The sequence below is a fragment of the Taurulus bubalis genome (genome assembly GCF_910589615.1).
Source record: "Taurulus bubalis genome assembly, chromosome: 14".
Taxonomy (NCBI): domain Eukaryota; kingdom Metazoa; phylum Chordata; class Actinopteri; order Perciformes; family Cottidae; genus Taurulus; species Taurulus bubalis.
In genome coordinates this window covers 9,411,559-9,427,217 of record NC_136602.1, presented here as the reverse complement: position 1 = coordinate 9,427,217, position 15,659 = coordinate 9,411,559, and the positions used below count along the sequence as shown (strand labels likewise).

Genomic DNA, 15,659 nt, shown 5'->3' with positions numbered 1-15,659 from the left:
GTTCCTCCACTGATTCAGACGGCGGATGAATGAATATGTGATAAATTATATAAAGGGTCGAGGATCACAAATGCTGTTGAACATTGATTGTTTTTTTTAAATATTTGAAGCAGACAAATTCCTCTTCGTACACACTCAGGATTTCCTCAAGCTTACTAAAGTAATATTTCACTTTGTTCTGAAGCCATTTGTTGTGTCAAAAAAATCCTTGAAGTAGACCAGATTTTGCTCATGCAACCTTGTGTAAGTGTGCAGCGTGCCGTTTCCTGGGCACGGGCAGATAAGCTGGGATCCAGGACTAAAACAATGCCTCAGTTGCAAGCAATTCTTCATGAATACAGAGTAGCTGACAAGTGAATAGCAATGATTCACATAAATGAATGTATGAATGAGTCATCAGCATTTCAGATGACCACCTCACAGGCTGTCTTCACTAAAAAGGTTTGTGACTTCATTCAGCCCCGCTCGACTCATTCAGGCTCCCTTGTATCTCTCACACACACACACACACACACACACACACACACACACACACACACACATCCACGCACACATCCACGCACACACACACACAAACACACACGCGTCCCTCACAATTCACCGAGTAGCATTGTCCTGCCGAGAGATGTGTAATGGAAAAGATAAATGGAGGATAAAGCTAAGGTGACAGGGCCACGCATGCATGTGTGTATGTGTATTTGCACGGGTGTGTGCTTCTGCGTGTGTGTGTGTGTGTGTGTGTGCTCGTATGTGTGTACTGCACAACAGACCAGCAAACCATCTGCTCATCTCCTCTTAATGAACAAAGCAAACAGCAGGAGTCAAGGCTGTCTCCAAATCTGGACTCTCTTTATTGGTAAGCACACACACACACACACTCACATACACACATTTGCACATCTCTGCGCTGTTTAATCTGATTATCTTTGATTGAGAACAGGGGCAAAGCAACCTTTTTAGACCTCACTCCTACATCAGTGACAGAGAAGGTCTGAAACACAATTAGCAAGCTGTTCCTGAGCTCTGCTTTGCAGTCACATCTGACCACAAGCAGCCAAATAGACCTAATGGGTGGGAACTAACCAATGGGAGCTAACATGCATACTGCATCTGTGGATGATGGGGAAAGGCAACACTATTAGACAGCTGTTCGCCGTATCTTTTCAAATGCACTTGGATGTAACATAAGCATTCAATCAATTGGCTCAGGAGCAATCACAGCTCGCCATGAAGGTATACACACGGTTTGATGTGAAGACAATCTGGCAGGCTGTAGTGTAAGACAAAGCAGTCAAAGGAAGTCTGGACCTTGACGAGATATGACATTGTGCATAAGACCAAGAGGACCATAAGAAAAATCCATTAATATGAACTTGGTGCAGCCACATCCTGCTCAAGGCCCCAAGGATAATTAACACTGTTACCGCTCTGTCAGAAAGCTGACCACATGGCTTCAAGACATGAAACACTCCCTGTCTGCTGCTTCTCTGCATACCTAACCCATACACACATATTACATACTGAGCAAATGGTCATTGATGACAAACATTATGAGACCAGTGCTTCAAGGCTTGGGAATACCCTGTCTGAGATGGATCAGATAACAGCAGGATGGCATTGTGGGTAAGGTGACTGCCCTTCACAAGAGGATCAGCCGGCTACAGCATCCCTGCTGAAATGCCTGTGAGCAAGACACAGGGTGCTGCAGGTGTCAGATCTCATTGTTCTCAACCTGGGTACGGACCTCTTAGTGGTCACAAAGTCTACAGATGGAGATAGCCCTGTTCTCAGTGCTCTGGGTGCACCAGGGCCGTGATATGTCATTAAAAAAAGACAGTTTACATTTTGTTTGCTTCAAATAATTGAATCTGCTTGCTTGTTTTGGTCTCTGCTTTGCTTTGAAAATATAATTAGCATTATTACTGACAATGTAGTAGTAGTATTAGTAGTAGTAGAAGTAGAAGCAAATTCATTTAGAAAACACTTTTATCCAAAGTGATTAAAAATAATGCATACAAACATATGGATACAAACCAAAAAATTGACAACTTTTCCTCAAGAAGGGCAGAGATAGAGAATGTGTTATGTTTTATTATTTTACTGTGAATTTAGTTTTTTATAGATTTTTAGGTAGTTTTTTGCTCCTTTGCTTATGCATTATTATTATTATTATTATCATCATCATTAGTGTTATTATTATGGTTATTATTATTACTAGTATTAGTAGAAGTTCTACCTTCTTATCTATAGACATTAGCAATTTTCGTTTTAATTTCATCTCTTTTAATACTTTATTTACAACAATTAATTAGAAAAATGAAATGGACATCGTTTTATTATTTAGTTGCCTTCCTTAAGCAATTGATCACCGAAATCAATTACATTAAATTATTCATTTAAGACCTTTATGGAAATGTGTTGTTTAGATTAGAATATGGCTATTTACAGTAGCATATATATATATATATATATATATATATATATATATATATATATATATATATATATATATATATATATATATATATATATATATATATATATATATTAAAAAGAAATGGGGAGCATCGTCTCATCGTCAACACGGAGCAACAGCGCCCTTAACTGGACAGTTTTAGTCAAACATCAGCGGACTGCGAAGTAACCCTTTTTGGGCTTCTCGAGCTTCTGTAGCAGATCCCCCCCCCCCCGTCTCTTTCACAGCATGGATCCGTTCTCCAACTTTATTTTGGTGTTTTAGTGTCAGTTTTTTCTTTTCTTGTGATAAAACGATCTTCGTCTGGATTCTGTTGACTCATCTAGACACCATGTTCACCACCACCGGGTCTCGGGGCCTGTGTAAGTATCCCGTAACCAGCTACAACGGTTACACAGCCAACATTAGCTAGCCGACCGACGTCAGCATTGCGCTGTCATTCATTTACCCGAGGCTAAACCTACAGCTGCGTTTGGGTAATTAACAGCCAAATATTTGGGTTGTTATATTCCACGTAAGCTGGTTGCTTCAGTTAAGGTGTCATCGTTGAAAATAATCGAAATTTGTTTAAAAGGGGCACCTTCTGAATTGCTAAATAGCCAGATAAATTCATATTAACGTCACTGTATCTGCCCTGCCACCCCGTATACATATTAGCTAGCTACTTCTCGCTCTTCCATCAACACAACGTTTGCCTAATAAACCGTAATACATGCAAAGCTACTCCCTGAAGACGGCCAATGTGTGTGTGTGTGTGTGTGTGTGTGTGTGTGTGTGTGTGTGTGTGTGTGTGTGTGTGTTTGTGTGTGTGTGTACAGACAAGGCTCCCCTGTCCAAAGGCCTCCTGCTGGTTCTCAGCGGGCTGACCGTGATGCTCACCCTGCTGCCACAGTACCAAGAGCTGTTTGTGTACAACCTGCAGGCTGTCGCACAGCAGCACCAGGTATGTGTCTCCAGTGTCTGTCTGTCTGTCTGTCTGTCTGTCAGTGAGACACAATGGTGAGGGACTAATGACCAACACCCAGTGTGTCCAGATTACTCTTGTTTTAGACACTCATTGTTTTTCCCAGGAGAGAATAGCAGCCAAGACTCACTTTGGTGCAGACCCCTGCATAATATTTCAGAAAATAAACATGGTTTTAAAACAGAGAGATTCAAGGAATTTAGATCCCACAGTTGCAGAAAAAAAATCTGTGAATTATTGTTGTTGGAGTTCACACAACAGTAACAACATCTGTGAGACTGCATGGACCCTAGACAGGAGACTGATGCAACACAAGAAAACAGACAACACCAGCTGTTTGTGATTGCCTCACTAACTGGTCTCAGCATCGATGAGGAAGGGGTTAAAAGTCATGGACCAGAAGAGAGTATATGGCTGGAGACAGGATAAGCCCATTCCCATCTGCTGCCAAAACACATCTTTGATCAGGAACAGGGATTGCACTCTCACCTCCAGATACAACCACCGTTTCTCACATGATTGAAGTTACATTTTTTGGTCACATGATGCAGTTGAATGCTCTGGAAAAAGCTACCAAGTTTACATTTAACATAATTGTCTTGGTGGGTCTGATATTGTGAGATTGATTCGCGGTGTTATTTGTCAATTACACCAAATCATAATGTGTATGTATGTGTGTATAACTTTGCTCTACCTTGTGCTGTAGGTGTGGAGTTTGTTGTGTGGCAGGCTGATCTGTCTAGACGTGAAGGACGCCTTCTGTAGCAGCCTGCTCATTTACAACTTCCGGATCTTTGAACGGAGGTTTGGCACCAGGAAGTTTGCCGTAAGTACCAAAAACCATTGACAGATGAATACATATATCTATACAAATGTAATAAACTTGCTGATGTTTTTAGTTTAACTAGATTCTTACAAAATCTAAAATGGATGAGTTTAATCTGATGAATTGACATTTAACACTCCAGCTACTTTAATGAACACAATCAAACCGTAAGATCTTTTGTAACAGGATTATACACATCATCATCAATCAGAATCAATATGAGCTTTTCCCGTGTAGCAACTCCACATTCTCATCTGGCACAGAGCAGTTCTCATTTGACAGTGATTTTGTTTTTGTTGTGTGTTGTTCTAATTACCATATGTGGCGCTCATCTTAATTCTAGTCCTTCTTGTTGGGCACTTGGTGTCTCTCTGCGCTGATGGACTTCCTGCTGGCCCAGGCTTTCCAGTTTCTGTTTGACTATGAGGTGGAGGAACTGCCTGCAGGACTGTGAGTAGCTTGGTCACTTCAGTAGCCACAGTTCATGCTAAATGTCAGTAATGCACGTGCTGCATTTGTGAAAATAGATCAGCTTTTTGTCACTTTCATGGACGCTGAGGATCCTCCAATTAAAATATGAATAGCCTGGCATTTAGTTTATGATGTTTAAACCATATGTCACTTTAGTGGAACATTTTTCACCTCCATATATCTCAATTTAACCTTGGCAGTATCCAGTTTTGTATTTCTTAATCCCCTGCCTGCATTACGCCACAATCTAACAACTGTATACTAAAATGTATACGGTGTTTAGATTGTGGTGGACTGTGACAGCAGCATATAAACCAACTCTACAAAATGAGGACATACAAATGGCTCGACAAACAAAAAGATAATAAAGTAAATAGTTCCAAAAGCCTAACATTGTCTTTCCCAGATTGCCTGAAATAATGTATCTTTTGCTGTCATCCCCATCCTCTTGACTTTCCCTTTCTCCTCTCATAGGCTCGCTCCAGTCTTCTCTCTGTTTGTGCCTTTCTACCGGTTGATCCCCAGTGTGCCAGTCACCCAGGTCCTGGGACAAATCAACATCACCAACAAGTCTCTGGTCTACATAGTAGGCCTGCAGGTAAGCCCATGTGGGAATGTTTATCTATTTCGCTTCCTCTTTCACTCACTTTCCAACTAGTCTGATCCGGATTGTTTCTGTCTTCCTCTCTCCTTCTGTGGTGCAGCTATTGACTTCTAGTCCCTTCATGTGGCTCCTTGCACTCAGTGGACTGGTGAGTAAGCAAATTATTCTTGTTATTTACTGTGTATTTAGTAAGTGTCGTGCTATTTAGAACTGCAATATGTGATTTATGACCAGTAGGTACATGGGTTGTGTGTTGAAGTCGGACTGGGGACACATGTGGGCCAGATAATCAAATAATGAGCTTAAAGAGGCTTAAAGGTGCTGCAAAGATGCAGAGTTTGGTGTTAATGTTCTGTCCGTTGTTTAAGTATCTTTTTACATAAGTAATTTTATTAATTGTAATATTTCTTAATACAGATTTGGCTAGTGACTTTAGTACTAAAAAAACATATTTGTTGTCTTTCAGATCTCAGGTGGACTGTACCACTACAATGTTCTCTGGTTACAGAAGCTCCTCTTTGTTCCTGCCTGGGTGTCTTTTATTGGGCGCTATATTCTGGAGCCAATCTTCAAAAGTGAGTCCAACCGCTAGTAATCACATGCAAATCCTCTGCAAAGCCTTTGCACAGTGACCAGTGTTGCTGGGCCTGACATGGAGTTGTTGTTCATCTCCGTCTATTTGAGGAGTAATAACATTTGTACAGTTTAGGAATTTGAACAGTGCTTTTAATGAAAAAGATATTAACACATGCTAAATTGTTAAATGTATGCTGTTCATTCTTCTTCATTTAAAGAAAAGTAAAAACTAAGGTTTGCTATACTTACAATTAGGCTAAAGTACAACTCATGTTCCTAATTTTGATAGATGCCATTTATTAGCAAAAAAGATATTAATTGACAATTGCAAGAAAAAAAACAACCCTGCTTGTCATTGCTATGTCCAAAATATTTGACATCATTGTGAAGTAAAATTAATGCTATTCACAAGCAGCAGATGCTTATCATGAAACCTTCCAGCAACTGTGGAGGAATCCTTTTTAGAAACAGAATGTGTCTTCACCACCAAATGTTACACTTTGATGATTAATGTACACATCTTTTACACAGTGTGTATGCCTATTCTCATGTTGTTAACATCTGTGGTCATCTAGGCTCCCAACCGAGCAGTGAGACGCCCCTGGGTATGGGTGCCACTCTGGACATCCAGAGGCAACAAAGGATGGACATACTCGACCAGCAGCTGCTGCTGGCCCAATACAACGAGTCCATGAGGAGCAACCGACAACAGCCACAGGTAGCTGGATACATGTTGCACAGATAAACACAGAATATATATAGATAGATTGAGTATGTATATGCGTATTTATATATTTGAAACCAGAGTCAAATTCCATGTATGTGTAAACACACATGGCCAATAAAGCTGATTCTGATATATACTTCTACTCACTGGTCACTTTATTAGGTACACCTTACTAGTGCCGGGTTGAACCCCCTTTTGCCTTCAGAAGTGCCTTAATTCTTCGTAGCATAGATTCAACAAGGTGTTGGAAACATTCCTCAGAGATTTTGGTCCATATTGACATGATAGCATCACGCTGTTGCTGCAGATTTGTCGGCTGCACATCCATGATGCGAATCTCCTGTTCCACCACATCCCAAAGATGCTCTATTCTTGGATTGAGATCTGGTGACTGTGGAAGCCATTCCAGTACAGTGAACTCATTGTCATGTTCAGGAAACCAGTTTGAGATGATTTGAGCTTTGTGACCCGGTGCATTCTCGTGCTGGAAGTAGCCATCAGAAGATGGGTACACTGTGGTCATATAGGATGGACATGGTCAGCAACAATGCTCAATTTGTACTCAGGGGCCCAAAGTGTGCCAAGAAAATATCCCCCACACCATTACACCACCACCAGCAGCCTGAATTGTTAATACAAGGCAGGATGGATCCATGCTTTCATGTTGTTTACGCCAAATTCTGACCCGAGCATCTGAATGTCGACGTTTTTCCAATCTTCTATTGTCCAATTTTGGTGAGCCTGTGCCAATTGTAGCCTCAGTTTCCTGTTCTAAGCTGACAGGAGTGGCATCCGGTGTGGTCTTCTGCTGCTGTAACCCATCTGCTTCAAGGCTCCACGTGTTGTGCGTTCAGAGATGGTATTGTGCATACCTTAGTTGTAATGAGTGGTTATGTGAGCAACTGTTGCCTTCCTATCGTGTCGGACCACTCTGCCCCTTCTCCTCTGACCTCTGACATCAACAAGGCACTTTCGTCCACACAACTGCCGCTCACTGGATATTTTTTCTTTTTCGGGCCATTCTCTGTAAACCCCTAGAGATGGTTGTGCCTGAAAATCCCAGTAGATCAGCAGTTTTTGAAATACTCAGACCAGCCCGTCTGGCACCAACAACCATGCCACGTTCAAAGCCACTTAAATCCCTTTTATTCCCCATTCTAGTACTTATTTATGCCTCTCTGTTTGTTTGTGTGTGTAGTCTGGGTTGTTACAGTGGACCAGGTTTTTCCCCTCCTTGAGACAAAGAGGACCGAACCGCCCCCCGGTGCAGCCCCGTCCCCAGGCTCCGACGCAGCCGTCCACAGACTCCCCTCTATTGGACAACTCTCCTGTCGTAGAAGAGCAAGTGAGTGTTCGCTTGTGTGTTTCTGGATACATTTATTTCATTATTTGTCCGTTGCAAAAAAATGTCACTGGTTGTATTGGTTTTATTTCTGGCCATTCTTTTACATATTTTGTGACCTGCATGAACATCTTCTTAGATAGACATACTGCTATTCTCTGTCCCTCCTATTCCTTACTTTGTGCACTAATAATGCTGCTGTCTTAGCTGATGCTTTTTTCCTCCCTCTCAGGTTGCTCTGTTAGTGGAAATGGGCTTTTCCAGGACTGATGCCCTTGAGGCCCTTAGAGCTTCAAACAATGACATCAACATGGCAACTAACTTCCTCTTGCAACACTGATGTAGAAAAGAGCAAAAACGAAAAACGAATGTGGACCGAGAGAGAAAATAGGGAGAGAAGCAACCAAAGCAGAGGAGCAAAAAAGAAAAACGAAGAGAATGAAAGACCGTGAATGATGGACAATTTTATACAGATAGTCTGAAGTCTGTGTCCCTGCTCGCTGAGGCAGTTGTCAGGCTGACTCAACCTGAACCGAGCTCGGTAGCAGGCTGATTATTGAGGAGGTGTGAAGCACAAAGCGGAAGACATTTGCGTCATAGCTTTCTGATGGCCGTCGCCGTGTGAAACATGCGCCATTGCTCAAGGCAGACGAGTTAGACCTCTAACTCCGGGGGCGAGGTTCCCGATGAAAAATATGCAGAAAGCAAACGGGAGTCTTTAGTGCAGTGGAGGGAATATAAAGTGGGTTATTTCTTTCAGTCAGCTGAGATCCAACCCACCTTCTCCACAGAGAAACCGACTTCCAGTCCTAGCTTTTCATAAGCCACTGCCGCTCTGCTTCCTACATCCACTGTGTGACCAGCATCTTATACCGTGATGACTGGTGAGAGGCGATGAGTAAGACGCGGAAAAACACAAAGAACAAGGTGCACAAGGTTTTTGTGACTATGGATCAGAGAACATTGTCATGTTTTCATCCCATTTGGATGAAGTAAACAACGTCTCATTTAGGATTTCAGGCCATCTGCTCTTAATGCAGCACCTGCTAGACGTTTTGTTTGAACCCCACGAGGAGGTGCCGAGGATTACAGCTTCAGAATTCATGAATAAAGAACCCATGAACAATATCACCTACTTTACCATGATTTGAATACACAGTTATTTCTCTATGTTGGCAGTGCTACGTACATGTAGCAGAGCTCGACCCTCAAAGCGGTTTGCCTGCTTGTAAGCAGTACAAGTACATCGTTGCTGACAGACGGCTATCTCAGGATCTATGAGGCGACTTCTTCTGTAGATGATAATCACATTTACAGACACGAGTGTCCGCACACACATGCACAGTATTCCTTCGAGGAAGAGGTTATGTTTCACAGCCCCGACGGTCATCTTTTCATGCACTCACTCCTCAAGGTTTTATTTATTCTGTCTGAATCGAGTTTGAGTCTTTCTCTCTGCCAACAAGTCTTAAAAGACAGATGGTATTTAATATGCAATATCATGACAAAGAGAAAATGTATGGAGACTATGCACTGCATAGAAACTACGTTGTGTATATAAACGTGCAAAGATTTTGTGCAAGAGAAGTAACATTGCAGCCACTATGTATTGATGTCAAAGACAGATGCTAGTTTTATATTTTGTGCATAATAATATTGATAATATATGACCACTCAGATGAGTCAGTCATGTGTGTGTATTTTTTTTTTTTAGAGTGGCATAATAGTATATGGGTGTGATGAGGGAGTTGTTGTCTGGACAACTTTCTGATGAACTGTAATGAATCATATTTTATCTGTGGAATACATCAACTTGCAGACTGAATTATTTTTGGCGCATAAAAGGTTTGCATCATGACAAGGACATGTTCGTAAATAACTAGCAGTCTACGGGGTTTTCTGCATTGCCAATCGCACTCTATTGCGCGCTATTGCTTTGTTTGCTGAGTATTACTATCATCTAGGACCACCATCCGCCATTTTTAATTTTTCCAAGTGGAGAATGCAATGCAAACATCTGGTGGGTTTGAAGAGTTTCCTCTACACCTTTCCCATGCAGCCAAAGATAAAATATATATTAACTTTTGGAAAATACAAATATACAGTAACATTCCCTTATAGCTTCATAATGATTACCTAGCATACCTATCTGTTGTGGTTCTAGTTTTCAACACATGATGGCACTCTTGTGATAAGATGAGAGACGGGTTCATTTGTATCGAGAGAAAACGTTTCATCACAGCACATATGAGCAATGTGTTGAAAAGAAAAGCGAGACTATCATTTAGACAGGCTTTTTTTAAAAAGATACATTAATGTAATGGGTTGTTAAAAGGCCCTGTGTCTACTAAGAAACAAAAGGAAAACTGTATTGTATATACAGTGCATCCTCAGAATCGGATACATTTTGATAATAAATCACATTCAGTTTTATAACATACATTTAATTGTAGTTGTTCCTCACGGTCAGATTTTTCTGGTGAAACATTGGATAGTAGTTTTTATGCTTTTTGCAAGAATCCAAATTAAACAACCTGAACAATGTTGAGGAGTAAAAAAGACTCTTCAGTGAAACTGCTCACATCGAGAGGCATACAGTATATGCACCCTCTGATGAGCGGTCACAAATAGACTCAGCTTCATTTTAAGTGGTCACAATCCAAAAAAGTTTTCAAGCAACTCTCCTTCAACTAGAAAGCAGCTGTCACTGTTCTCAGGATGTATTATTTCACTTCCTTCTTTCTGAGTGTTCTTTTGTCTTCAAGACTTCCTGAGAGCTGTCAGATTTTGCTTCTGCTTTAGTTGTAGTCAGCCTTTTTGCGCTGCCTGTCTGAGAATCTCTTTAAAGCTTTTAAATGGAACCACAGCAGAGATGCCCACTGTAGAAATATGCCTCTGTGGATTAATACAAGACACATTTTCTGTATACATATCTTTATATTATATATACACTCTCAGTCAGAAAGATGCTCATTAATTAAGTACAAAATAAAATAAATAGTATGATATATTTGTGATATAACCCCTCCAAATACGTATACATTGTGATATTTAACATAGTACTGGGTATATTTCAAGAAAATGTAGTAGATATTATAGAGAAAACAATATTAGGTATTTAAAAGGTTGTGTAGTCCCAGTGGAATGTTACTGAAATCAGACAATAACAAAAACAAATTCTAAAGTCCAACGTGTTATAAAACATTTGAGAAATACTTCTTAAAACCAAATGACCATGAATTTGCCCTGTTATTGTAACACATATTATTCCACATGTTGGCCATTAGATGGAGACAGTGAGTGAGGTAGGTCTCGGTGTTGTTGTTGCCACACCCACCCGCTCCCATTATTCCACTGAGCAGACAGCTCCAGCAGACTGTCTCGCTCCAGGGTGGCTGAATATCAATGTAGAGAAATTATGCACATCTTCAAGTCAAAGACTTTCAAACGCATATGGTTTCCCAAATATTCCCCGAAACACTGAGCACAAAATTATACATTGAGCAACCCTTGAAATCTCATCTGAACTCACACAGACACTCTGGAAACATGTTTTTTTTTACACAAGGGTCTCCCGAGTTCACAGTGACATAGTTCCATTCAGCCTCAGTTGATGTCGAACCCAGTCAAGCGGTGCAACTTTTAATGGCTGGTGAAATGGAAAGCAGCTTAAACCAGAGTGATTAATATCTGTGTCTCTCTTTGTGTTTCGGTGTTTAATTAAAGGCACTGATGAAAGAAAAAAAATACTTCACTGACAACCAACCTCATTAGGAGGATTCTTTTGTGAAATGCCCACTTAAAGTGCGGCTTTAATTATGTCTCGTTTAGGGGTAATGATTTTGATTTTCTTTTGAGCTTTGGGAGGTCGTCTTAGTATTTTTTTCTTTATTTCAAAATGATGGTAATCTATGTATCTTGATGGGTGTCCAAAAGTGAAAACATTTTTGACTTTATGTGTGAGCAAACTTGTCTTTATACTCAAACCGCTGAGTGAAAAATCTTGTTGCATATTATCCCTGTGTTAAACCAGGAGCACCAGCAACAGTACCAGGATGATGATGATGATGATGATGGTGATGATGATGATGTATGTTCTGGGGGTTTCTCCTTGTCTGGCTGGGAAACCATTATCGTTTACAGTACGGCCGGCTGTGGCCTTGGAGCATCAGCAGTTGTGTCGGGCTATTTGTCATCTCAGGTAAGCTGTGTGTGGCTCTATTAACCAAGGCCTACTCTACTGGTGGTGACGCACTACTGGGATGCCTGCGTCTGCTTCTGCTCCTGCTCTTCTATCATGGAGAGAAAAGTTGAAGTCTCTTATTTTATTCACGTATAATAAGCTCCTGGGCAAAGGTTGAATATTTTGGCAAATAAGCTTAATCACCTTTTGGTGAGATAGTTCAGCACATCACTCAGTGTGGTTTTAAACTTTGTTTTTTGAACTGATAAAACATTCAAGATATGACATGCTGATGGACGTTAGAAGGGCATGCCGATTGTGATACAGTTTCCTCTTGTCTTTGTGCTAAGTTAGCTAACCAGCTGCAGGCTGAGCACGGTATCGATCTTCCTCTGCCAGAAAGTGATTAGTCATCCTGTCACAAAATAAAAAACTATTGCACAATTAATTAGCTTGATGTGGGGGTAAAACAACCTTAAAGCAACAGTGACATCCTTTCACGAACACAGTAGTCACGTGTTACCAAACAGTAGCTTTCCACATATCCAGGTGTCATGGAGCAACATTATTATCCATTGGAGATTCTGACACAAAAAAGCAAGTCCAATATTCACTCCCCCTTTAGCTCTGTCCCACCTCAAATATCTGGCTCAGCTGCTAAATGCTCCACCATGTTTGCCAGGTAGTTGCTAATTTTGTTCATCTACCATTTGGTACTGGGAAGGTAATACAGTGGGTTTTTAGCAGCTTTTCTTCTTTTTTTTGTGCAAAAAAAGTAGAAAGGTGCTTAAAGGTGACCTGCAGAGGTGGGTGTTAGTCCTTTGTGGGTTTGTCTGGATCCACGTTACACTGAGTCATGGGATCCATTGTGAACATACAAATGATCAGAGGTGTCAAAAGTATTCACATTCATTACTCAAGTAGAAGTATAGATACTAGGGTTTAAAAATACTTCTGTAAAAGTTGAAGTATCAACTCAAGCTTTTTACTTAAGTAAAAGTGTAAAAGTACTGGTTTAAAAACTACTTAAAAGAATAAAAGTAATGTAAGGGGATTTTTTTTCTTCCATTAAGGACAAACTCTTAAGCCTCTCAGGGGCCTATAGTGCACTACCCCACCTCCCCCCAAACAATCATTTTTATAAAGGCCATAATGACTATAATGTTTTAAAATGTTATGTTGAAAAATGTGGGATGCACTAGGCTACCCGTTTCAGCTGCATATACTGTATGCCCATTTAAAATGATCACATTTTATTACAATGCAAATACATTAAAGTACCATATGTGTACTACTGAGCATTAACATGCGTTTCATGGAGCGGAAGACATAACTAGTTGCCTATAAGTATTGTAATAGTGCAAAATAGGCGGCGGCAGCAACTCCGACACAAACACTTAAAGCTGTGGTTCTCAAACTTTTTCTGTAAATAACATAATTGTGTGACTCATCTGTGCTTTTATAAATAACAGAATAAAGAAAATTGCAATCACTTTAAAGTAAATTAGATTGCCCCATCAGACAATGTTTTGTATAAGTTCTGTCTGTGCAAAAAATAACTCATATTTAGTTAATACTAAATAGCTCATTGTGGAAAACAAGAAGCTTTTAATTTTTTTTGCCAAACAAAACAGAATGAGTGCAGATATGTGAGCCATCAGGCTGTATCAGTATTAGTGGCTGCAGTGAGCTGCTTTCCTCGACACATATGTTATAACCGGGGTTGTAGATTTGATACGGCCTCTCTCAATTCATTATTTTTTTTATTTTGAGAAACGCAGCAGCAGGAAAAGACGAGCTCACGGAGCTCACGGCGTCGCGTCGAATCGCGCATGCGCAAGCGTAACCTGTTAACGGGTACCGTAACCATTTACCCGAAAGTACAGGCATTTGTCCATGTATTTATTAATGACTTCATTGTATATCCGTGTACTTTATACTTGTGTAATATGTGAAGCCAGCAGCTCATTGTTGGTCGAAGACACGAGCACCGTGGCTCGTTTCACCTGGAGCAGCTCTGCTCCGGGTTCAGAGAGCTGCTCCGGGTTCAGAGAGCTGCTCCGGTGCGAGGAGAACTCCGGTTGCTCCTCACATGAGAGCTGCTGTTGCATCTTCACCATGGGAGCGTTTAAAACGCAGATTTAGCGGTCTGCTTTTCACGCGACAAATTTTTCGACGCTCTCTGTCCGCTGGTCTGTGTGCTCAGCGCTCACCTGTGTGCGCGCGCACGTATCTGTGGGCAACGGGGCGGAGAGGTTTTTTGTGTGTGTTTTTGAACGATGACAAGCCGGAATGAAAACAAACCAAAATGAAATAGTAACGAGGCTATTTTTAAAATGTAGGGAGTAGAAAGTACAGATATTTGCGTGAAAATGTAAGGAGTAGAAGTAAAAAGTCGTCTGAAAAATAAATACTCCAGTAAAGTATAGATACCCAAAATTTCTACTTAAGTAAGGTTTTGTACTTCGTTACTTGACACCTCTGCAAATGATTAACCTTTCGCTTTAAAGGTGGACTCTAAAACACTTCTATGACGTCGGCACCACTAAGTATTCACACAAGTAACATGTTAGTGTTTATGTTTCAGTATGAGTGAACTACTTGCTGATGCTGTGCTGCTGGCATGCGTGTATCACTTCAAACAGCAATAGGCCAGAACCGGCTCCGACCCCATCTCCGTTATATTCCCTCACCAGCCCTGTTGCCATGGTGAGTGCATGCCGTTTTGTGTTGTTGCCATGGGGACCTGCGTATTACAGCCTTCATCCTGCTCCCATCATGTTTCATGATCATTTGTATGCCTCCTGTATGCTAATACAACATTTAAAATAAAAAAAAACAGCAGCAGCAGCACAGGGGAGTGCCCTCAGGGATTGCCTTCTGGGAGATGACAGAAATACCAAAAACAGCTGAATTACTTTCTCACCGTGACATAGCATGTTTGACATGTGAAAATGTTGCATGCATGCGTATAATTCAGAACAATGCCGTCTCTGTTTTCTTGTGAGTCCAAAACTATGAAAAACGAGAATGCCTATTGCCTCCCACTGATATGGTAATACTATTCAAGCCAGTGTGCTTTGAGATAATGACATCATTTGTTTGCTTGATTCCTTCCTAACAATTACAGCCTGTCCATGCGTCTTTGTATCCGACTGTATGTGTATGTGTGTGTGTGTGTATGTGTGTGTCTGCCCACATGTGTCCACTTGTGAGTGAGTGCACCGTGCAGCACATGTGTGAATGTTTGCATTCCGTTCTCAGGGCAGAGAGCGAGCGGCAAAGGCCACTGATGTTTTTCTCTGGGTCATTTTCAAAGGAACTTCATCGTTAATGGGGCACAACAATGTACCTGCCCTGAGGTCATTCCAGAGTTTGGCATTTCACTGCCATTGTGCGCTGGCTCCTGTGTGCCACTTGCGGTCTGTTTAGTCTTTGCTTGCTTCAGTTACATCAAAAGGAGAGTAATCTTCTTTAATCATCAGGGCTT

The 15,659-nt window shown here is 41.0% G+C and overlaps 1 protein-coding gene across 1 annotated transcript; it reads left to right on the top strand.

Moving 5' to 3' along the window:
• Positions 1 to 2,807: 2,807 nt before the first annotated feature.
• Positions 2,808 to 8,326, top strand: ubac2 (UBA domain containing 2; the record flags this gene model as incomplete). Its single annotated transcript, XM_079229977.1, has 10 exons — positions 2,808 to 2,838; positions 3,295 to 3,419; positions 4,147 to 4,266; positions 4,610 to 4,716; positions 5,212 to 5,335; positions 5,442 to 5,489; positions 5,808 to 5,916; positions 6,493 to 6,635; positions 7,843 to 7,989; positions 8,219 to 8,326. The coding sequence occupies 10 exons, from the start codon at positions 2,808 to 2,810 to the stop codon at positions 8,324 to 8,326; spliced, it is 1,062 nt and encodes a 353-aa protein (XP_079086103.1).
• Positions 8,327 to 15,659: the final 7,333 nt, after the last annotated feature.